General features: G+C 34.0%; 2 protein-coding genes across 2 annotated transcripts in view; one reads left to right on the top strand and one right to left on the bottom strand.

Moving 5' to 3' along the window:
- The window catches only part of diaph3 (diaphanous-related formin 3), a 491335-nt gene that overhangs the window by 388482 nt on the left and 77562 nt on the right, over positions 1-25291 (top strand). The window lies entirely within an intron of this gene.
- LOC141294201 (hypermethylated in cancer 2 protein-like) lies at positions 16147-22174 on the bottom strand. The gene is made up of 2 exons (XM_073826288.1): positions 22107-22174; positions 16147-17713 (listed from the first exon to the last, which is right to left on the bottom strand). Exon 2 carries the CDS (start codon positions 17680-17682, stop codon positions 16324-16326), a length of 1359 nt encoding a protein of 452 aa, XP_073682389.1. The 5' UTR covers positions 17683-17713; positions 22107-22174; the 3' UTR covers positions 16147-16323.

Genomic DNA, 25291 nt, shown 5'->3' with positions numbered 1-25291 from the left:
CAGATTTCATCTAAAATATATACATATATTTTATATATATATATATATAATTTTTTTTTTTTGTCTTCCAAAGATGAATGAAGAACTTACGGATTTAGAGCGAAATGAGGGTAAGTTATTAATGACAGAATTATAGCCCATTATTTACTCACCTTCAATCATTCTAGGTGTATATGACTTCCTTCTTTTAGACAAATCCAACCGGAGTTATATAAAAAAAAAATCCTGGCTCTTTCAATCTCTATCATGGCAATAGGTGGGTGTTTCTCTTCAACAGGTAAAAACAAGTCCAATAAAGTGCATCCATCCAAATAAAAAGTGCCTCACACGGCTACGGGGGGTAAACAAAGACCTCCTGTATCAAATCAATGCGTCTTTGTCAGAAAAATAGGCGATGTTGTACAAATCGAGGATTTGAAAAGTAGAATTTCAGAGGATTTTAATATTAACCAAGAGGAGATTGGTTTTCCTTTGCTAAAGTAAGAAAACATTGTTTCCTCCTGGAGACGTGGAAGGTACTTTTTTATTATGGATGGATGCACTTCATTGGACTTGTTTTGACCTGTTTAAAAGAAACACCCCTTATTGCAATGATAAAGCTTTTAAAATAACTCATATTGGATTCATCTGAAAGAAGGAAGTCATATACGCCTAGGATGGCTTGAGAGTGAGTAAATAATGGGCTAATTGTATTTTTTGGGTGAACTAACCATTTAAGTTGAATTTAACCCTTTAAGTTTGTTTCAACTAATTAAGTTGTGGTGGCCCTGGAACCAGTTAAAATATAAACACTCAGCACATGCTAAATATAACTTATTTAACATGTAAATGTAATAAACAAGTGCTACATTAGTTGTTGTCACTAGCATTAGTGCAGCCAGTCAAAGTAGTGTTTGCTTACATGTACAGGTTTTTCCCTTCACTAAACCCACATAAAATAACACTTAATTTGTGTTAACTTTGAATAAATTGTATTCAAAGCATGCTGGGAACTAGAAATATACTGCCCCATTTCCACACAAGATAATTTTATTTAGTTACTTCAACTTGCAGCGTTAAAGGGCTCTACATTATCCCAGATGAGGAATAAGGGTCTTATGTAGTGAAACGATCTGTCATCTTCTAAAAAATAATAATAATAATAATAAAATGTATATACTTTTTAACCACAAATGCTTGTCTTGCACTAGCTCGACCTTAACCATTATGTAATCACGCATGTGTGACATAGGCAGAAGTACTGACTCAGTGTTTACAGAGTGAACATGCAAAGCAAGTCAATCGTCCTTTACAAAAGGTAAAACAATGATGTCAGACGATTTTGAAGTAGGAGTTTTTCGCCCTTCCTCCTTTTTGAACTACTGTGAAGTACACAGACGAAGAACTAACAACACGTGACTTTTCCAATGTGATTACGTAATGTGTGAAACTAGAGCTAGTGCAAGATGAGAATTTGTGGTTAAAAAGTATATACATTTTTTTTGGTAACACTTTACAATAAGGTTCATTAGTTAAACATTAGTTTATGTATTAACTAACATGAACTAACCATGACTGTATTTACTAATCTTTAGTAACGTTAGTTAACAAAAATACTGTTGTTCATTGTTTGTTCATGTTAGTTCAAACTGCATTAACTAATGTTAACAAGATTTTAATAATGTATTAGTAAATGTTGAAATTAACATTAACAAAGATTAATAAATGCTGTATAAGTGCAGTTAATTATTAGTTCATGTTAACTAATGTGGTTAACTAATGTTAACTACAGAACCTTATTGTAAAGTGTTACCTTTTTTTTTTCAGAAAATCACCATTTGTTACACTAGATAAGACCCTTATTCCTCAGCTGGGATCATGTAGAGCCCTTTGAAGCTGCATTGTAACTGCAGTTTGTACCTTTAACCTATTGGGCACCATTGACGTCCAATATATAGAGAAAAATCCTTAAATGTTTTCCTCAAAAACACTTTAAAAATGTATTTTTGACTGAAGAAAGAAAGAAATGAACATCTTGGATGACACGGGGGTGAATAAATTACCCAGATTATTATTTTTTCAATTCTGGAAGTGAACTAAACCTTTAAAATCTTTCATTAAATGTATAAATATGATTTTTTTTTTTAAACTTGCGTCCATGCATTCAAGTTTTTTTTTTTTTCAAATAATTTTTGGATTGTATAGTCACTGTCAGTGCTTTTTTTAATTATTGTTTGGTAAAATAGTAAGAGGCTCTGTATTTATTGCTCACAAATTCTCATTTAGATTACTCTCTGATGTTTCAAATGTTTTAGTTCATATTGTAATTTCTGATATTTTGATTAAAATATTTGATATGTAGATACTTAAATTTCTTCCAGCACTTTTTAAAATCTTTTCCTAACAGAAATGTTTCTCTCTCACCTCCCCCTTATGATTTCTCATGTTTGCTCTTCTCTCTATGTCAGCGTCACTTCATTGTCCCTTGTGAGGCCATGGTACACATCCATCTGACCGCTCTGACATTTGTCTCAATTAAAGGCTGAGATTCATGTCACTCTGAGAGAAAAACAGAGTAAACAATATTAGTTTTCTCCCTGTTAAATCACATTTTAACAGATGGAAAACATTTATAATATTTGCACATCAAAATCAGGACATTCAGTTCATTTTAAAGCATTTCACCAGCAAAATGATTACAAATGTACAGTGAATATTCAAGTATGGACAGCTCTAAATGGCCATTATTAGAGAACAGCCATGAGTCCTAAATCATCTTTAACAAGTCCTGTCCTTCCAGTGCTCCATAAAGAGCTGGCAGCTGAATTATACTAATAGGACTTTGTTACTGTTTGATTTGCCACATGGGAAGAGCCTCCGGAGCTGCGATGTGTCATTGTTCATTCCCTCTCTCTCGCGTTCATTTCCCAGATGTTACTCAACTCTCAATCAATTCTACTTTTCTCTTCTTCCAGGATATTATTCCACTTTTAATTCTGTCATCTTTGACTCTTCCTCTTTTTACCTAACCACGTTTCTTCACGCCGCTCTTGTCCTCATTCTTTTCCCCTTTTGTTCCAGCTAATAGTCTCGGAGATGGTAATAAATCTCGACTGGCCCGGTTGAGACAGACGAGCGGCGACGTTGACGGATGGTGAGGAATTTACAGGATTACAGGTGGAGTCGGCTGATTGATTGGGTTTGCGTTGCACACGAGAAGAATTACTGTCGGAAGATGCGAGATGATGGGCTGATGTATTGCTCAGCCAAGCCTGATGAAGAGGGGAAAATGGACTTCAACAATGGTTTTACAAGCTTCCATCTCACTCCCATTCACATTTGTGGCACCATGCCTTTGTGTACCTGATGCTCTTCCAGAATTCAAAAAAATAACCCAATTATTCTTTGACAAGAACAAGCTGGCAATAGCAGTTCAATCATATACTGCTGTAGGACCTGAAGGCCATAAACACGCTGCAGCTAAATACAGTTGTCACTCTCTACAGTGGTAGAAGAGCTATAAAAAAATAAATAAAAAAAAACTCACAAATGTTGATATTGTCTCTCTCCATCAAGTCTTCCTTTCAGCCATGCAGTTTCAGAGTAACCAATACGCTACAAGCTACTGACAGCAGTTAATGATCGCCAGATGAGAATACATTAACTGGTGGACCAAAAATGGGGCTTTTTTAATTTGTATGTATAATAATATATAAATAATATATAATTAGAAAAAAAATTATATATATACACTATCATCATAGCTTGCGTAGTATATAATATATATATATATATAGCATGTGTGTATATGTACACATATATACATATACACACATATACACACACACGCAATTTATAGTGGAAAAATGATAAATAAATGATAAATAAATTATAATTTTAATATATTTTATAATAATGAATTATTAATATTTAATATACAATTCAATTTTATTGTTAATAAATGACATTATTAAATCATATTGAATTAAATAATAATGATGTAATAATAATAAATTTAATAATTTATTATTCTAAATTAACAATTGAATACAAAAGTATGATCATGTATTTTATTTTATTATGTATTAATGCATTACATTTTTTATTTGAATATATATTTAATATGCAATATATAATTATAAATAAAAAATACATTACAAATAAATTGTATAATATACTTAAATTATATTGTTAAATGTAGTATTTATTATATTTAATAATTTACATTTTTAAATCTCTATGATAATACATTTATAAAGAATTAAAGATTTATTATACTAAATTAGCACTTTAATATAAAAGTATGATTATGTATTTCTTTTACTATGTATTATTAATGTATTACATTTTTATTAGAATATATATTAAATATGTAATGTATAATTATAAATAAAAAAATACATTATAAATTGTATTATATAATTAAAATATACTGTTAAATGTAGTATTTAATATATTTAATTTACATTTTTAAATCTCTCTATAATGACTGATAATATATTTATAAAGAATTAATAATTATACTAAATTAACAATTTAATATAAAAGTAAGCTCATGTAATTTTTTATTTTATTTTTTATTAATAATTTATTATATTTAAATGTATATATTGCATACACACACACCAACATATATAAAATTATAGTTATAAATAAAAATTAATTATAATAACACAATTATATTATTATATCAATACAATACAATGATAATATATAGTATTTATACATATATGTTATTAAATGTAGTATTTACTCATTTGCATTTATAAATCATATGCTGTATACTACATAATAAATTTGTGGTCCTGTGTTGAGTTGATACTTGATACTCAATGTAAAACCTCAGTCCTGAACCAAAACCAGCTGAGAACCACGGAGATACAGGACTATAGACATCAAACTGACATAAAATAAGCTTAATGCTGTTTAGCCTCAATCAGCCCCATTACAGAATCCAGGCATGTAATTACAGCTGCACATGATAAAGGGTATTTGGCAGCGGGTCTGCATGTATTATTCAGTTCACAGACCCCAAATCTGAACATTCCTTTGTGTGTTTTATATGTCTTCAGAAAATATATGTAACAATGTCAGGAAATTCGTTTGGCGTTTTACACATGGTAATTATACTCTACGATTAGATCTGGCATCTGAACCTAACTTTGAGGTTGAGGAGTACTGTTAATGAAGTACTTTAATTATGTCACATAAGCAATTAGTCCTAAACTAGCAGCTCGTATTGAAATAGATTTGCTGTAGTTTTTCTTTGGTAGAGCCATAATTAAAAGCCATCAAGAGACTGACCCATTGACACCAACTCAACAGCTAATTTGAGCACAAATTAGCCATAATTCCAACACTGTTAATACTTCAGTATATCTCTATATAAATAGAGATATTTACTATCAAATGTATATGTATATAAAATGCAATTTTGAAAAGATCGCCTTTTGTGAAACTACAAATTTTCTTATTTACGAATGCACTTCAAAACGAAGTTTTCATATATAAATTCAGGAATCACGAATATGACAAAATAATATTATGTTATATATATTAATTGTATAGCTATAATAGTTGTATCAAATGAATAAGGAAATTATAGTGCCTTGAATTTATTAAGTAATGTTTCATTTCGTTCGTTTCGCTCTCTGGAAATGTAAAGAAAAAAAATACAGTTTTTTCTTGGAATTTGTTTTTAATCCCTGGTTTTAAACAAGCATATACATGAGATAATTTATATATTATTGCTTGAATAAACGTTTAAAAATAGTGCGAGAAATTGTATAATTAAGGAAATTAAACAGACTTAGGCATTTGAAAAGACACAGTGAAATGTGTCTAATAATTCCAAAAAGAAAGAGAAGCATTGGACATAATCCAAATATTCGAGACATTTATTAGGAATACCATTTTTCTTAACAATTAATATGCTGCATGTGTTTATCCAGTCTAATCGAAGTGTGCGTCTCTTCCCCGACTTTCCCAACAAAAGCCCCACCCCCTCTCAGAAAATACATAAAGCTGACATTACTGAGCTATATGCGTTTAAAAGTAGCCTATTAAAATGGTACAATGGCATTGCTCAGTTCAACGTGTTGGGAAATCGGGCATTTTGTCCTGCCTCAGCATTTATTCAACAGTTAATGACGCTCAACATTAAAAATTGTGTCTAGTACTATAAAAATTACAAAGGTTTAATTGGCATCTTTATTTCAAACGACCCGACCGACCGCGACCCAAATATCATTAAAAATATTTTTGGATGACTCGTAACCGCGGGTGACCGCAGGTGACCGCAGGCACCCGCTCATTTTGGATCAACCCGCGCATCACTGCCCCCTAGAGCTGGCCATGGTGATTGGCTACAGAATGTTGTTCCTTGCCCCACCTGGTGGATATTATATGAAGCGCAACAATGTTTTGAAAAATTCTGAAAAAGCGCCTGCAGGTAGATCCGTGATCACGCGTGCCGAATTGCAGGCTGCCGCATGAAAATAGACACATTTTAAATGGCCAGATCTGTACAGTGTAGACCTTGATCAAACCACTCATGTTTTGAAAGCACCCCAGGAAGTTATTAAACCAGGACAGGCTAAAGTATTATATGCTAGAAAAATGACACACATCATTAATAAAAAGCCTGTAGAGATATTTGACTTCTGCAGGCCAGAAAGGAAATGAGCAGTCTGAACTGGACGGAAACCAGGAGAATGAGCAACCGAATGTTCATGATGAATCACGGCGACTCTGAACTACACCCACAGCAGACTCATCCTCTTCATCCAAGAGCTGCATGAAAGACTTCATTAACCTCCCTCTCAAATATGTGCTTATAAGTCACAGGGTGTATTTACAGAGATTATACGTGGAGATTAGATGTTCAGAGTGGTATTTGAAGACATTTGATGAGTGTGTGCTTGAATATTTATTGTGAAGATCTATCCTTTTTTGTTGTATTTATTCCCAACAGTGCTTGGATGTACTGTTCATCTGTTTGAGTGGACAGCTCTCCATCACAATGCTGTATTTTTTTTTTTTTTTTACTTTTGATTGCTCTATTTGCACTTTGCCAAACTCTACAAAACCACAAACACACTTGAATAGGGAGTGAGTTTGAATGACACATACTGAGTGGAGAAAATAAAAGCTTGAAATTTGTTTTCTATTTTACACATTGTAAACATGCATAGACATTGACGCAGAGGTTGGTCTCAAACTGACAACCATTGATGCTTCTATTGATTATCCTGTATTTTTTCTTAGCAGATGTGATCTTTCCTGCCTTGAAACAGTTCATAAAAAAATCTAAATTGTCCAAAGTTGTTCCAAACTATTACAGAAGGTTCATATGCTCACTAATGCTTCCGAAGGAAACACGATGCAGTAAGAGCCATGGGTGAAAACTTTTGAACAGAATTAAGATGTTTACATTTTTCTTTTTTTTGCCTAGATATCATATATTTTTTCATTTAGTACTGCCCTTCAAAACCTACAGAAGCTACTTTGTAAAATAAATATTTTGTATGATCCCTTTTGATCCCCCCAGATTCTGCAAGGTGTATGTACACTTTTGACTTCAATTGTATATAAGTGGCATCCAAGTGCCATCTGCAGACAAAAAATGCTATAACTTTCTCAAAACAAACTTTACTTGTTCCAAAGACTAACAACTGTTTAAATAGGAAATAGCAATGTTTTGATCAGTTAAATCTTTTTAAAAGATTCAAAAAAGTTTGTTTTTTGTTGTTCCAAATCATTTTTATTTTGTCTTTGTGGAACACTGAACACTTTTTTTTTTATTAAAATGCAATCTTGCATTTAAAAGATTTTAAAAGTGATTAATTAATGATGGATTTATTGGAGAATCATGCAATCTAAAATGTGACCATGCACCATGAAACCAGTCTTTGTTTTATTGAGATTTATACATAATAAGCTTTGTATTATGTATAGTTTGTTAGGATTAAGAAAATCATCTTTAAAGTTGTGCAAATGAAGTTCTTAGCAATGCATAGTACTAATCAAAAATAAATTTTCAATATATTCATGGTATTAAGAACTGATCCTTAAATCTTGAATATTTATGACCCTGGACAACAAAACAAGGGTCATAAGGGTCTTTTTTTTTTTAATTTAGATTTATACATCTGAAAGCTGAATAAATAAGCTTTCCATTGGTGTACGGTTTGTTGGGATATGACAATATTTGGCCAAGAAAATCTGGAATCTGAGGGTCCAAAAAAAATCTAAACATTGAGAAAATTGTCTTTAAAGTTGTCCAAATGAAGTTCATTGAACATGATCTTTACTTAATATCCTAATATTTTTTGGCATAAAAGAAAAATCAATATTTTTAATTCATACAATGTATTTTTGGCTATTTCTGCACATTTACCTGTGCTTCTTAAGTTTTTTTTTTGTTTCACTGAATTCAGATTCACTGAATCTTTCAATAAATAGATGAAGTAGTAAAATTTTGAATTTCAGGAGTGATGGATTTGATTTGCAGCTCATCATCATGTACGCCTTCAGACTTTGTAGTTTGAAGTTTTTCAGAGTTAGAGCAAATATTCCTTTGAGAAGAAATGTTATTACTTGAAACGTATTCAATCTTTCTCTCACTCAGTAGACGTCTATGATACTGGATTGCGTCCCAATATGAGCTCTGCTTTCTCAATTTGTACTCTGAGCCGATACTCCTAATTGAGTGCGACATGTTAACGACTGCACATCAGTTACGTCCTTACTTCCTCGGCCTGCCTGATACAGCTTTGCTCATCGTGCTGGAAAAGTCATTTATATCGTTGACTTTCCCCCTGACGGCCGGCCAGATGAAGAGGTTTTCCTAGACTGTCTGTTAATGAGCAGACAGTAATTATCACAGCAACCTGAGTGAGTCAGATACGAGTTCAGCCGAACTCATTCATTAGGCCTGTAACTAATATATACTGCCCATTTAAAGGCCTGCGGTTCACACCGCCGCTGTTGCTCTTGTATGAAATTGCTTGATATGTATGTCTACACCTACACTATACACCCACCTAAATTTATTTTTGGGTTTATTGTCTCTTAAACCAGCATTCAAAAGTGTTTGGAAACCATAGAAGCTATACTATGGATACGTTACTGTTTCTACGTTGACAAGCCATAGCATTCTCATGCCACACATCATGTTCTCACAAAGTGAAAAAAATAGGCTACATCATGAAACAAAAAGGAAACTTGACAGACAAGACAGAGCTGCTTATTTATGGTATAAAACAAAGCCTCAGCTTTCAAATTCTGTTATTTTGCAAGAAATTCAAACAATAAATACAGTTTTGTGGTTCCTTAATGTGTCGTGACTTGTGACAGATCGCTGTTGGTTTAACCGTGAAAAAGTGCCAATACACACCATTTTTCAAGTTCAAGTCCACCGACGCTAGTCTATTCTCCTTATGATCGGTTAGATCGCCTGTCAATCAAATTCCCTGCACAGGTTCAATTGTACGGTGCCCGCCAGGGGACACCTTCGGTTCACTTATGTTTGTCGTGGCCACGACATATAAACTCGTGGGAACATGATATTATGTTGTGGCCACGAGATATTAATTCGTGGGAACGTCATATTAACTCGTGGGAACGTGATATTATGTCGTGGCCACGAGATCATTTTGTCGAGGTAACGACATCCTTATGTCGTGGCCACAAGATGCGATGATGAGGGAACGAGATCCATTTCTCGTGGCCACGACTTATTATGTTGAGGAAACAACATGCATTTCTCGTGGGCACGAGTTTTAATGCATAAACAAACCTGCGTGACCATAGTAACCCAGGATTAGCCTATCAGAGATAGGTTAATTAATATTTTATTTTTAATTAAGAAATTATTATATTAATTGTTACAGAAATTAATACAATATTAAATTATTATATTAACAATGGGCGATGCTGTATATGCGAATGCTGATGCTGTCTGTGCGCGATGTAGACAGTATATTCAAAAGTTTATCATGAATAAATATTACATAAAGTACATCAAATAAAATAGTCCTACAGGAAACATTTTATCCCACAGTCTTGTCCATTAACTGATCCTCCTCTTTCCGTAATATTTTTATTATTCGTTTATATTCGTTATTTCCCCCTTCATTTCGATCTCCTTAACGTTCTGAACGTAGGTTCTATGACTGGGATTTTTTCAGTTCAAAGGCTGAATTTAACATATATTGTATTTTATTTAGTCTAATTAATAGACAAATATAGTGTTTCAGTGAAGAGTGAATTATTCACGTAGTTTCATTTGGAAATCATTTATCGTCACACCGTAAAATAGGCCTATTTTATTTTATTTTTATTTTTAATAATTTCTATTATTATTAATTATTATAATTAGCCCATTATTGTAGGCCTATATATTTATCTATTTTCGTTTATATTCGTTTTCCCCCTTCATTTTCATCTCTTTACTTAACGTATATGGAAATGATAGGCTACTGTAAATGCTTGACATGACTGATTTTGACTGGAATGTAGTTTAAAGGTTGAATTGAACATATTTTTATTTTGTTTCGTCTAAGATACTAGACTATATAATACTATACTGTTCACTGACGAATGAATCATTCACGTAGTGAAACGAATATAAATGAAAATAAAAATATATACAATAATAATAATAATTATAATAATGATGACGATAATAATAATACAAATACGGAAAAAAGACGATCAGTTAATAGAAATGTCATGTAGGCCTATTTTACGGTGTGACGATAAATGATTTCCAGATGAAACTACGTGAATAATTTACTCTCACTGAAACGCTATATTTGTCTTTTAATTAGACTAAATAAAATATATTTGTCTATTAATTAGACTAAATAAAATACAATATATGTTCAATTCAGCCTTTGAACTGCATTCCAGTAAAAATCCCAGGTATAGAACCTACATTCAGAACGTATAAGTAAAGAGATCGAAATGAAGGGGAAAATAACGAATATAAACTAATAATAGCCTACAAATATTACGGAAAGAGGAGATAATAAGACTGTGGGATGCATACATGTCTACATCGCGCACAGACAGCATCAGCATTCGCATATACAGCATCGCCCATTGTTAATATAATAATTTAATATTGTATTAATTTCTGTAACAATTAATATAATAATTTCTTAATTAAAAATAAAATATTAATAAACCTATCTCTGATAGGCTAATCCTGGGTTACTATGGTCACGCAGGTTTGTTTATGCATTAAAACTCGTGCCCACGAGAAATGCATGTTGTTTCCTCAACATAATAAGTCGTGGCCACGAGAAATGGATCTCGTTCCCTCATCATCACATCTTGTGGCCACGACATAAGGATGTCGTTACCTCGACAAAAAGATCTCGTGGCCACGACATAATATCACGTTCCCACGAGTTAATATGACGTTCCCACGAATTAATATCTCGTGGCCACAACATAATATCATGTTCCCACGAGTTTATATGTCGTGGCCACGACAAACATAAGTGAACCGAAGATGTCCCCTGGCGGGCACCGTAGTTCTGATAGTGTTTGGTTCAATGTATATTTACTTACAGGGAAGATGTATGCAAAATCGTATTATGTCAATATAACGCTTCTTATTAATTATATATTACTGTATTTGGGGAGTGGACAAATATTCCAAAACTTTCTGATAGTACAATATGAGATCACTGCACAATTACTAGAAATGTGTACCTTGGATAAGTTTCCAACTCTGACTTTGAACTAATGATTTCAATCTAATTTTGTGCCAAAATGTGAACAATGAATAATGAATCAATGCATTGTGGGATACAGTAGTCCATGTAGAATTTACGCAGAATATAACGGTAGTATGGTCTTGTGTTTTTGTACATTTGTTTACTTGTTTGATCTATTTTATCATGGAAAAGCATCCATTTTGTGGTGCATGGATATCTTTTTATTAATTTCTATATTTGATATACAGTATTAATAAATATATATTACTTTTCTGGCATTTAAAGTTTTTTATCCCCCCAATTTTGAAACCACACTCTTAAAAATAAAGGTTCTTTATTGGCATTGATGGTTCATGAAGAACCTTGAGCATCCATGGAAACTTTCAAATGCAGAAAAGGTTCTTTACAGTAGAAAAAGACTCTTTAGATTTTTTAAATGTTCTTCAAAATTAACTGAAAGGAACCTTAAATTATTATTCCCCTACTTTTTCAAATATTAGTCAAATATTGTTTTCTAAAGAGGGTCACAAAATGTACTGTATGTGATTATTCACACGACAATATTAATATACTTCAGACGCTTTGCTTTTGTTAGTAAATAAAATCGGAAAGTGTAATTATTTGATCAGCATTTAATTTTATTTCATGTCATAACTGAGAACAATGTTATATACAATAGGACCTTAAATTCTTCAAAGAGTGAAAATGTGCTTTGGTTTTCATAAACAGGTTGCAAATACTTCAGTATCATAATCTTTGAACAAAGTTCTTGACATTTTAAAAGCATTTGAAAACCACATCAAAACCATACACGTACACACACACAAACCTGTACTGCAAATGCAAAGAGCTGCCGAACCTTCTGAAGGCGCATTGTGTCAGTTGTGAAGAATATTGAAAAAAAAAAAGAAGAAGAAAAAAAAAAAAAAACACAAATAGCTGCAAAAGCATTGGTTAATGGCGCTTTATAGTTTAAAAGTTGGGACGTGTCACGTGTCCCTAAAATGTTCCCTGAGGTTTGCAGAGGATGCAAATGAAAGTGTTGTCACAGTTTTGAAGTTTACCTTCAAGTTCCATTATGTATTAAAAAGTTCCTGAATATTCTAGAATCCTATTGATTTACAGACAGTGTCAAATAATCATCTCAATATAAAGCAAAAGAGAGAAAGAAAAAAAAAAACAAGCACAAAATGAGCAAAGAGTGCCTGGAAAATCAATTCAACGAATCAAATCTTAGGCTAGTTGATCTATTATTTAAAGTACCTCTTTTGATATTACGATCAGGCAAGCAGCTACAAAAAATGAATACAACCTCAAAATTAGGTATTGTTTAAAAAGCCCTCCAGCACGATGAAAACCCACATACAACGTACAAAATACCCAAGCAGAGGTAGTTTAAAACAAACATGGCGCAGAGAAATTAAAACACTAGAAAACAATTTCATCTCTGAACAGATTTTCAGTAATATATCAACTGATAATAATAACATGTCAATTACATTAAGATAACCCAAAGATATTTACAGTAGGTTTTACGCTTTTGGTCTCGTTTCAACACTAAATGCATGAATGCGATCGGCTAAACCTAAGTTTTTTAAATTCATAAGAAAAATGCACATGCCACAAGAAAATATGGACAACATGCTGTATAAATTAAGCCATTGGTTGAAGCATTGTAATAAAAAAATAAAGAAAAAACCCAAAAGAAAACCCCTGAAAAAAAAAAGAAGCAAGACTTAATATAAACCTGAATTGAAAGAAGCATAAATTAGACTTAAATATTTAGCAAGAATATAGATTTGGTTATAGTTTTACAGTATTTCTTAAGCATTTCAACATTCAATATTTCTTTGGAACTGTACATCAAAACACCCTAATTGTTCAAGCAATACTACTTCACTAGCTCAGATCGCGACCCTACAGTGAAGTATTACCTGACCCCCTGAAAAGTGTATATGAACACAGGCAGTGTGTTTTCCTCTATTCTGGATCCGATGTCAGTTTAAGCTCATTATTAAACATGACAGAGTGACTGAAGTATGGAAGACAGCGTGTAGTTTAACATGAAGTCTTAATCTCATACAGGCTTATCAGAGGGTTTGGTTTAATCTGAGGTAGCAAGTTTGTGTATTCAAGTAAACAACCCAGATAGCTTTATTACAGCGGTCTGTTTCTGAAGCATAAACTGTGTCATGACTCCTAAATTACATTCGAGACGTATCGCAAGTCACTGCTGTAAAATAACTGGTATCACCAGGAACATTCGGCTGTTTCAATTCTGAGAGGATTACTAGCTATTTGAGGTAATTTTCGTTTTTAATCGATCAAACTACAATGCTAAGTGGATAAACTTGATATTATTTTTTTTTGCTACACACTAACAACAAACAATTCATGCACAAGAAGAAGAAGAAGGTATGAAGAAAGAGGTATAACAGCAGGTATTGGCTGAAGTTGGCATTTGTATGCTTATCAGGGAATGGCGTCACCATTCTTCTACGAAGATCTAGATACATCTTTGTAGCTTTCTAGTGGATTGGGGGAGGGGGACTGAACTACAAATTAAGTATAAATGTAAAGCTCTGTAAAGAAACCCTACTGAATCCTAGATTTAAAAACAATAGTTTCCTTTTTGAAATAATCTAGATTTATAAGAATGCCACCAATAGAATGCTTTGGATCTTCTCTACAGAAGTTTTTTTTTTTAACTAGAGGAATCTTTGTAGAATTCATATGTGAAAAGCGAATCACTGAGATCAGTATGGAAAAGATCTAGATAATTTTTTTTGTAGAACTCTAAATGTGATCTAATCGGGATTCTAGATTACCTCAAAAAAAAGTCTTTGGAGAAGATCTAAATGAATCTTTATTCTAAAGGAATTGTGGCCAAACCTGAACCCTACAATAGACTGCAGAGGTTTCCTTTTTTGAGATCATCTAGGGTTCCATTTTGGAGACGATTCTTAGAATTCTACATTTGAATCCTGTGATCCAAATGGAATCCTACACTGGCTCTGAATGTAAAGTGACTAGAGAAGATTTAAATGAACTTTTTTAGAATTCTAAAGTTCTAGAATGCTAAAGTTGATCCCTAGAATAAATCTCAGAGGGTTCCACAAATCAGGCCCTTTAGGGTCTTTTAGAGTTCAGCTTTGAGGAACCCTTCTCTTGTAGGGCTACCATCATGCAGAGTTTAGCTTTAACCCTAATCAAACACACCTAAAGCAGCTATTCAAGGTGATCCAAGTGTATTGGAGCAAGGTTGGAACTGAAGCCGACAGTAAGGTAGCAGGGGTGCACTTGATCAGTGCTTGTCAAACCTCCACCGCTGTGCATTTTGGATGCCCTCATTTAACACACCTAATTTACCTCAATGGAGGGCCACTGTCCTGCAGAGTTTAGCTCCAAACACACCTGGATCAGCTAGTTAAGGTGTACCAAGTATGTTGGAACAGGGTTGAAACTGAAGCTTGCAGGTGCAAGGTTGGCGACCCCTGATCATGATCAGTGCTTCTCAAACCTGTCCACCACTGCACAATTTTTTATACCCTCCTTGAATCGGGTGTAACTGACGAGGGAGACATCTAAATGTGAAGTGTATAGGCTCCCCAGGACAGGTTTGAGAAGAGATCTTCAGTTGAGCTAGAAAAATCTTACTATTTTCAAGGATTTGTGGGTGAATGTGATTTGCTCAAGTAGAAAATCTCTGTAGAGAAGATCTAGCAGATTTTTGTAGCTTTCTAGAGAAGGTGTGGCCTGAACTAAATCATAAATTAGCTCAATAAGTAAACTCTGTGGAAAGAATCTAGAGTAGGGGTGTTCAAACTCAGTCCTGGATGGCCGGTGTCCTGCAGAGTTTAGCTCCAGCTTGCCTTAACACACCTGCCTTGAAGTTTCTAGTAAGATTTTGATTAACTCATTCAGGTGTGCTTTATTAACATTGGAGCTAAACTCTGCAGAACACTGGCCCTCCAGGATCAAATTTGGACACCACTGGCCTTGGTCAGGGATAGGCAACAAAAAACCAACCCCCCAAAACCCCTCACCTGCCTATAGTCATAGTAATCCTAAAGACCTTGATTAGCTTGTTCAAGTGTGTTTGATTAGGGTTGGAGCTAAACTCTGCAGGACACTTACTCGGCACTTCAGGAGCGATGCTACCTATGCCAGAACTGGAGGAATCTTCATAGGATTTGTTGCCAAAATCATACCCTAGATCAGGGTTGTCAAATTCAGTTCCTGGAGGGCCACTGTCCTGCAGAATTTAGCTCCAAGCCTAATTAAACACATGAACCAGCTACAAGAACTTCCAAGGCAGGTCTTTCATAGCTACAGCTTTGCAGTGGCCCTCCAGGACCAGAGTTTCACACATGTGTCCTTTAGATTATACTAGAGAGCTTTGCTTTTTAAGCCAGAGGACTCTTTGTAGAAAGTTTGTGGGTGAAACGAAACCCTACATCAGCTCAAAAAAGAAACCTTTGTAAAGAAGATCTAGAGGAATTTTTGTAGTGTTCTGGAGAACTGAACCCTAGTTAAAAGAACCCAACCCAAACCAAAGCACTATGGAGAACTGTGGGTATCTGTATTACCCTAGTTTAGGGCTCTTTGACCTGTTCTAAGATACTGAGGTATGCATCCGCATATGACTAATGAGGTTTCTTTGTTGCGTAAATTTCCCACCACAGACCTGGCACTCATACGGTTTCTCCCCTGAATGGACACGCATGTGCTCAGTGAGACGGTACTGCCTGGTGAAGCGCATGCCACACTCCTCACAAGCAAATGGCTTTAGGCCGAGGTGGCTGCGCATGTGGCGGGTCATAGTGCCGCGCTGCGTGAACATCTTGCCGCAAATGTTGCAAGGGAAGGGACGCAAGGTGTCGACATCTTTGATGGACTTTAACGGACTCTGCTCCAGGCTTTCTGAAGCTTCCGACGAGACTCTGGTGACTCCAGGGTCTCCGTCACGTTCTTCTTCCTCCTCGTCCTCAACCTTCACATCCACATGCTCATCCAAATGGCTTTCCACATGCGATTTAAGACTCTCGGAGGAGGGAAAACCCTTTTCGCATGGTATACAAACGTAAGGGTTGTCCCCTTCCGCTTCTTTGAGAAAGGTCTCCTTTTGATAAACAAAATTGGTGCTGCCGTTGTTTGGATCATCTGTTTTCCCTCCAATTCCTTTCTCTTTCTTTACAGACAACTGTAAAGTGAAGGTCTGATTCTGGCTTAGTTGGTTTCCAGCCCTGCTAAGAGGAATGTAACCATTGACCTTGGATTTTCTTCGGGATCCCTCCCTTTTCCTTTGCTGAGCTCCGTCCAAAGGAATTATCCACTTTTCTTCCTTTGGAACACACTTCCCATTTATTCCCAGCATATTGCTGGAGATGTTTCTGGATAGAAAAACCTCGTCGTTAAGCGTAGTCTCAGAATTTGAATTTTTCTTAGACAAATCCAACCCCAAGTCCTGCTTTTTTCTCGAAATACATCTACCTTCGGCATTATACCGTTTTTTGGGAGGAGTCATACACGTGTATGTATCAGTGTCTGACGAGTGGTCTTCGTACAGACGAATGGAAGATTTGGAGCTTCCACGCGCCACGCTATTGAGGGACCCGTTTTGGTTGATCTTACTGGAGCACAGGTTTGCGAGGTCATTGAGTTGCAGAAAGTTGGCTGTGGTGAGCAGACAGCTTAAGTCCACACCCTCAAAGGTCTCATCTGTCAACTTGCCGGTATATATGAAATCCAGGATTTGCTGGAAAACAACTGGATCCACCATGTCAGGGTCGAGGTGGATGAGGTTATCGTGAAGGACAAGGGACTTGAAGTAGTGGCTGGTGGCGGCGAGGACACTTTTGTGGGCCCGGAAGAGTGTGTTCTCAACCATGATGATAACATCGCACAGGAAGCCCTTGGAGCGCTGCTGATTGAGCTGGAGAAGCAGTTGATTCGCGTAGTTGGGAAGCTCCATCGCCTACCCTTGACGTTTTGCATTGGTGTCACTGTAGGAAAAGATGGCTAGATGTTAATTTGGTGTGATACAAACAAAAACAACAAACAGACAAAAAAAGGAACAACTTTTAGGCCAAAGTTTTTACTGATAAGGTACTTAGATTCCTAGTTTTTTAAGTGTCATCATATTATGTCATAATTATAAAGTCACACTCAACAAATAATTGTGTCAGTGTTAGAAAGACGTCAACTGTTCAGAAGTGACCACCCACTCTATTCTAAGCACTCTTGGTTCCATACACATACAGTGATGGCCAAAAGTACTAGAAAACTTGTAAAATGGTTTTAAGTCAGTTATTTCTATCTTTTGTTGTAGTGTGCCAGTAGGAAATATCAGTTTACATTTCCAAACATTTATTTTGCCAGTGCTCCACACAGATCTGATCTCATCATCATCATCCAGTCTGTCTGGAATGACATGAAGAAACAGAAGAAACTGAGACAGACTAAATCCAGAAGAACTGTGGAAATGTCTCCGACATGCTTCAAGAAACCTACCTGCAAAGGCTAAAAGTTTTAGGCACTTAAAAATGCTGTAAAATGAGGATGCTGTCAAAAGTAAATTGATAATAAGCTAATAATTGGATCATAAAAATGTAAAATAAAACTAAGTGAAACACTTAAAACACTTAAAATATATAAATATTGTGTTTACCTGCATGTCAATTTGGCTGTTAAAAGACATTAAAGAAATGTAAACATGCGAATGTATTTGAAACATTAACTTCCACAAGACAAAAATGTTTGGGAATCCCTGCATTATATTTACAAAGATTAATAAATATGAGACCCTGGATCACAAAACCAGTCTTAAGTAGCATGGGTATATTTATAGCAATAGCCAAAAATACATTGGGTATGGGCCAAAATGATCGACTTTCCTTATATGCCAAAAATCTTGATCGTATTAAGCAACAATCATGTTCCATAAAGATATTTTGTAAATGTTCTACCAAAATGCATCAAAACTTAATTTTTGATTAGCATGATGCATTGCTAAGAACTTAATTTGGACATCTTTAAAGGTGATTTTTTTTAATATTTTGATTTTTTTGCACCCTCAGATTCCAGATTTTAATATAGTTGCATCTCGGCCAAATATTGTACTATCCTAACAAACCATATGTCAATAGAAATATTATTTATTCAGCTTTCAAATGTATAATCTGTATAATTGCATGATGTATTAACCTTAATTAAACAATTTAAAAAAATTGACCCTGATGATTGGTTTTGTGGTGCAGGGTCACAAATGAAAACAGCAATGCCATTACACTCCCAAAGTCTTCCAGGTCCGAAATATTTTTGTCCAGACTTCCAGAATCACTGGATATGATGACGACTGAGTGTTTGCATAATTATCTGTTTCAGACATGATCTAACATCTTGAGCTGTGCTTTTTACCCCTTTCCTGTAAATTTACTTAAACGTTTGTGTATAGTCAAAGCTAAATGGTATGACAAAGTAAGATTTTTAGAAAAAAAAAAAAAATTCTGAGAGAAAAAAAAAATATTAGGAAGAATCAATATGTGACCCTGGACCACAAAATCAGTCGTAAGTAGCATGGGTATAGTCGTATCAATAGCCAAAAATTGCATGGGTTAAAATGACCGATTTTTCTTTTATGCCAAAAATCATTAGGATATTAAGTAAAGATCATGTTCCATGAAGATATTTTGTATATTTCCTACCGTAAATACATCAAAACGTATTTTTTTTTTACTAGTAATATGCATTGCTTACTTAATTTGGACAACCTTAAAGGTAATTAATTTTTTTTGCACGTTCAGATTATACATTTATAAATAGTTGTATCTCTGTGAAATATTGTACTATCCTAACAAACCATAGATCAATAAAAAGATTATTTATTCAGCTTTCAAATGTATAATCTGTATAATTTCATGATGTATAAATCCTAATTAAACAAACAACAAATAAAATTGACCCTGATAATTTTTGGAATCGGATTACGTAATCCAGATTATACGTAATCAGTTACACCCCAGCACTATTTATACCATATGAGTAGGTTGGGAGTGTATAATAACCAGCTATGATTGATTACAATGCTTGTAAATGTTTCTATTAAATTAGTATTTCTCAACGATAAACCAACAACGGATGTGATGTTTACTTCTGCACGTTATTGTGGTCTTCAAACTCACACAAAACGTGTTTTTAAAGCCTTAAAGTCTCTAACAAAAAAAATGTAACCATATTTGTGACCCTGGACCACAAAACCAGTCATAAATTGCATGAGTATATTTATAGCAAAATTATCAATTTTTCTTTTATGCCAAAAATTTGTGTAAAGATCACGTTCCATGAAGATATTCCGTAAATTTCCTACCATAAATACATATAAAAAATGATTAGTAATATGCTTTGCTAATATCTTCGTATGGACAATTTTATAGGCGGTTTCCTTATTATTTAGGTTTTTTTTTGCACCCTCAGATTCCAGATTTCCAAATATTGTCCTATCCTCACAAACCATATATCAATGGAAAGCTTTTTTATTCAGCTTTTCATAATGTGTACATCTCAATAATAATAATAAAAAAGACTTAGGACTGGTTTTGTTAAAATTAACAAAAAAATGTGAGATATTTGCTTGTAAAAAAAATCTTTTTAGCATTTCTTTTTAATATTACAGAGTTATTAGTACTATTATAGAAATAATACACTAAATAATAAATTAATAGTATATACTTTTGTGTGAACTGAATTAATGGCAATTAAATAAAAAGGTGTTATAGTTTAAATGTATATGCAATAATCTGAAATTTACAGTGTTTGAGACCCACTTCCGTACATCCTAATATGTAATTGTATCATTTTATCATATATTCTATTTTCTATTGTTTAAAGTACTGCTAAATGTACAATTTTAAAGGCGATTTTCTCAATATTTTGATTTTTTTGCACCCTCAGATTACAGATTTTCAAGTAGTTGTATCTCAGACAAATATTGTCCTATCCTAACAAACCACACATCAATGGATAGCTTTTTTATTCAGCTTTTCATAATGTATACATCTCAAATTAAAAAAAAAATGTTGAGACATTCCCTTGCAAAAAAAATATTTTTAGCATACTTTTAAATATTTATTACAGCGTTATTAGTACTATTATGGAAATAATACACTAAATAATAAATTAAAAAGGATATACTCCAGTGTGAACTGAATGTAATGTGTTCAGACACTTAATAGCAGGTTAACTGCAATTAAATAACAAGGTGTTATAGTTTAAATGTATATGCGATATTCTGAAATGTAAAGTGTTTTAGACCCACTTAAAGTACAATTTTAAAGGCGATTTTCTCAATATTTCGATTTTTTGGCACCCTCAGATCCCAGGTTTTCAAGCAGTTGTATCTCAGCCAAATATTGTCCTGTCCTAACAAACCATACATGTATAACTCTGAATTTAAAAAGAAATTGACTGATTTTGTGGACCAGTCACATATTTTGATACTCGAGTTATTGTTACGACAATAAAAAAGCTGTAACTTTATATTAGCCAAGTCGTCAAAAAAAAAGTTAACAATGAAACAAATTATATCGATTCCTAAAGCTTACACTACCGATAATTTTACAGTATTGACAAAAATTTACTTACGAAACAGCGTTTTAACAGAAGCTCCGGTACCACGGTTATCTTTTTAAATGGACATAATGGTCGTAATCACAATACAATATCAATCATAGCTCGTTTTTAGTTAGTTATTGTAGATTATTGCGCCTCAGACAACAATGTAGAACAAATAATGCCTACGGAGTTACAGATTAACAGTTTAAAGATCCTGAAGACCGAATGCGCATGTGCTAATTAATTAAGGGCTGGTCTTTGATCAAAATTGCGAAACGACACACGTTTTAAAAATGTGTTTTGGATTCATTTAAAAAACGGTAATAAAACACATATAAACATAAGCTCGTCGAACACAACGTTTACGAAAACAACACCCGCCCGAGGCTCGTTAAAGCACACGACGGGTCTGAAGTAAAAATACACGTATGTGTGTCTTTATAAATGCGGAACTGCGGACACCTATCGTTTATAAACGTGTATATACGCGAGTAAATGACTAATTTACTGTTTTATGCTCCCTACCACAGTTGAACACGACGATATTGGTGTTTGCTAAGCGCTAAACACCGAGCAATTTAAAGATCGTTTAAAATAAAAAAACAACAGGAAATGATACCTTGCCAGACTGCTGTGGGCTAGGTAAGAGGATCACGCGACGCATTTAAAGACGTTGCTGTTGTTATAATAACCACCGTCAGTTCCTCAGTTCAACACAGCGCCGATGTTTACATCATATTTATCTGCGACAACAAACGCATACATATATATCGCATTTTCGAATACCTTTTAAACAAGGGCAGGGGTCCTCGCTTCTCCCGTCGTCATCAAAACGCCATCTTAGGAGCTTGTGACGTAGGCAGTGTGACCCCTGACCCAGTTGAGATCAGTCTCACCCCCTACCTGTCCTGCTCGAGGTATTACCATAGTATTACCTCAGGTTACTCTCCCAGTGCTTGATAATACTCTACTTGATAGTACAATATAAAATCATAGATTTTTCATTCTAAGTTGACAAAATATTTTATAAAAATACATTTATTGAGTGCAACTAACTGGTTACAGTGCATTTGTCATAAAGCATAAATATAACAGCATAATTCGTAGTATTTTATGCAAACACATTATCAGATATGTTATGGAGAATTATTTATAACTAAAACCAACAATTTTAGCACAACTTCATAGTAGCAACTGCACATGCAAAAGTGTTACGCCTTCATTTTAAAGGAGTAGTTCACTTTCAGAACCAGAATTTTTCAGATACTATACTCACCCCCTGGCCATCCAGGATGTTGATGTCTTTCTTTCTGCAGTCATAAGGAAATTATGTTTTTTTGAGTAAAACATTTCAGGATTTCTCTCCATATAATGGACTTCTATGGTGCCCCCGAGTTTTAACTTCCAAAATGCAGCTTCAAAGAGCTCTAAACGCTCACAGCTGAGGATAAAATGGTCTTATTTAGCAAAACAGTGGGTTGTTTTCTAAAAAAAAAATAAAAAAATAAAAAAAAATAATGTAAATTTACATGCTTTTTAACCTCAAATGCTAGACAAGATTAAAAAGTATATAAGTTGTAAACGTTTTTTGAAAATAACCAATCATTTCGCTAGATAAGACTCTTCTTCCTCGGCTGGGATCATTTAGAGCCCTTTGAAGCTGCATTTAAACTGCATTTTGGAAGTTCGAACTCGGGGGCACCATAGAAGTGCATTATATGAAGAGAAATCCTGAAATGTTTTCCTCAAAAAACACCATTTCTTTACGACTAAAGAAAGACATGAACATCTTGGATGACAAGGGGGTGAGTCCATTATTTGTAAATTTTTGTTCTGAAAGTGAACTACTCCTTTAATCAAATTTAATGTATGTTTGTGTCTTCTGTATGATGTCTGATCTGGAAACGTCACAGGTTGAGGAAAAAATGGTTAGAGAACCGTGGCTTCCTGTATCGCTTCAATCCATCTAGGAGAAAAAAAATATGCAATGATTATGACATTTAAATGGCTAAAGTATAAAAAAGGTTAAGTGTTTTATGTCTTTTATATCAATAAACTCACTTGTCACAGATTTGGCTGTCACTTGCTCGGAAGATGTAGTACAGAGTGTTTTTGTGATAAAGTTTAAAATGCAGGGAAGATTCTGGTTTCTCTGTTCGGACAGAAAATCCCAAAAGAGGTTGACTTTCCAAGGCTGCTACGTCCTGGATGAAAATGCAAAATAAATACAAATTTAATGTATAAAATACATTTTTCAAGTGCAATGCGCTGGTCACATAATATGCACCACAAAAAAATGCTTTTCTTACTTAGATTCTTGTTTTCAGAAAAAAAAGTCAAAATTAAGTTCTTTTTTTTTTTTTTTTTTCATAATGTACTAACCTAACAGAATACAAAAAGAAACCAAACTCGCGGACAGCGGGTGCTTAAAAAGTCTTAAAGTGTCTTAAATAACGTTTTCTGAATAAAAGGCCTTAAAAAGTCTCAAATGTCTTAAATTCAGATTCGATGGGTCTCAAAAAAGATTCCCCCAAACGTTTCTTGTTTGTAAATTCATAAATGTACAGTGCCTTCCAAAAGTATTCATACCCATAATCTTTTTTTTCACATTTTGTTTTGTTGCAGCATTATGTTAAACTGCTTTAAATTAGTTTTTCCCCACATCAGTTTACACTCCATAATAATGACAAAGCAAAAACCAGATTTGCAAATTTTACAAATTAAAAATAAAACACTGAAATAAGTCCATTGCATAAGTATTCATACCCTTAACTCAGTACATAGTTGAAGCACCTTTACAGCCTCGAAGTGTTTTTGGGTATGACGTGACAAGCTTTGCACATCTGCATTTGGCAATTATCTGCCATTCTTTGCCTCACCTTTTCACCTCTCAAGCTCTGTCAGCTTGGATGGGGGCTGGCAGACATTTTCTAGAGTCCTAGTTGTTCCAGTCGTCTTCCATTGTGGATAATGCTTCAGTGAACCTTCAATGCAGCAGATTTTTTTCTGAACTCTTCTCTAGATCATTGCCTTAACGCAAGTCTGTCTCTGAGCTCTACAGGCAGTTATCTTGACCTCAGGACTTGGTTTTTGCTCTGATATGCATTTTCAGCTGTTAGACCTTTTCTGAGAGGTGTGTGCCTTTCTAAATCAAACTCATTCAAATGAATTTGCCACAGTTTAACTCCACTCCAAGTGTAGTAACATCTAGAAGCAATATGAATGCTCCTGAGCTAAATTTCGAGTGTCCCAGAAAAGGGTATGAATACTTATGCAACGGGATCTTTTCAGTTTTTTATTTTTAATAAATTTGCACAAATGTTAAAACCTTTTTCGGGCTTTGCCAATATGGAGTAGGCAGTGTAGATTGGTGTGGGAAAAAAAGTAATTTAAAGTAGTTTAACATAAGGCAGCAACATAAAATGTGAAAAAAATGAAGGGGTATGAATAATTTCACAAGGCACTGTATTTAAAACATAAATCTTATAACATTATTTATATATTATTTGTAATTTTGCAGTGCATATTATTTAATCTGCCTGGTAACAGCCCTATAGAATTTATTGTTGAATTGTAATCATTTGAAATGAAAGGTGATGCGTACATTTAAAAAGTAAAAAAATAGGCCTTTATAAATATAAATAAAAAAATTGGCTGATTTAAGTATGTTGAAGTTGAACACGGATAAAAAAAAAATCTAAAAATATTTGTGTGGAATACTGTCTGCTGATATGGAAAGCTCACTGTATATTGTAGTAATAAATATCATTAATGACATTTTAGTTTTTAAATTTAGTTGTCTTTTTATATTAAATACATTAAATATTACATATACTTTATGTAATATAATGTGCATTTCCATTACAGGTGGTTTCAAAAAGGTCTTTAAAAGTCTTAAATCTGTAGAAACCATGCAAACTGTACAACCAGAACAACCCCAACAAAACACAAAGCAAAGCAAAAAACTACAG

The sequence above is a fragment of the Garra rufa genome, chromosome 20 (assembly GCF_049309525.1).
Source record: "Garra rufa chromosome 20, GarRuf1.0, whole genome shotgun sequence".
In the NCBI taxonomy this organism is placed as follows: Eukaryota; Metazoa; Chordata; class Actinopteri; order Cypriniformes; family Cyprinidae; genus Garra; species Garra rufa.
The sequence above is the reverse complement of the archived record's forward strand: the minus strand, read 5'-3'. Positions and strand labels throughout refer to the sequence as shown.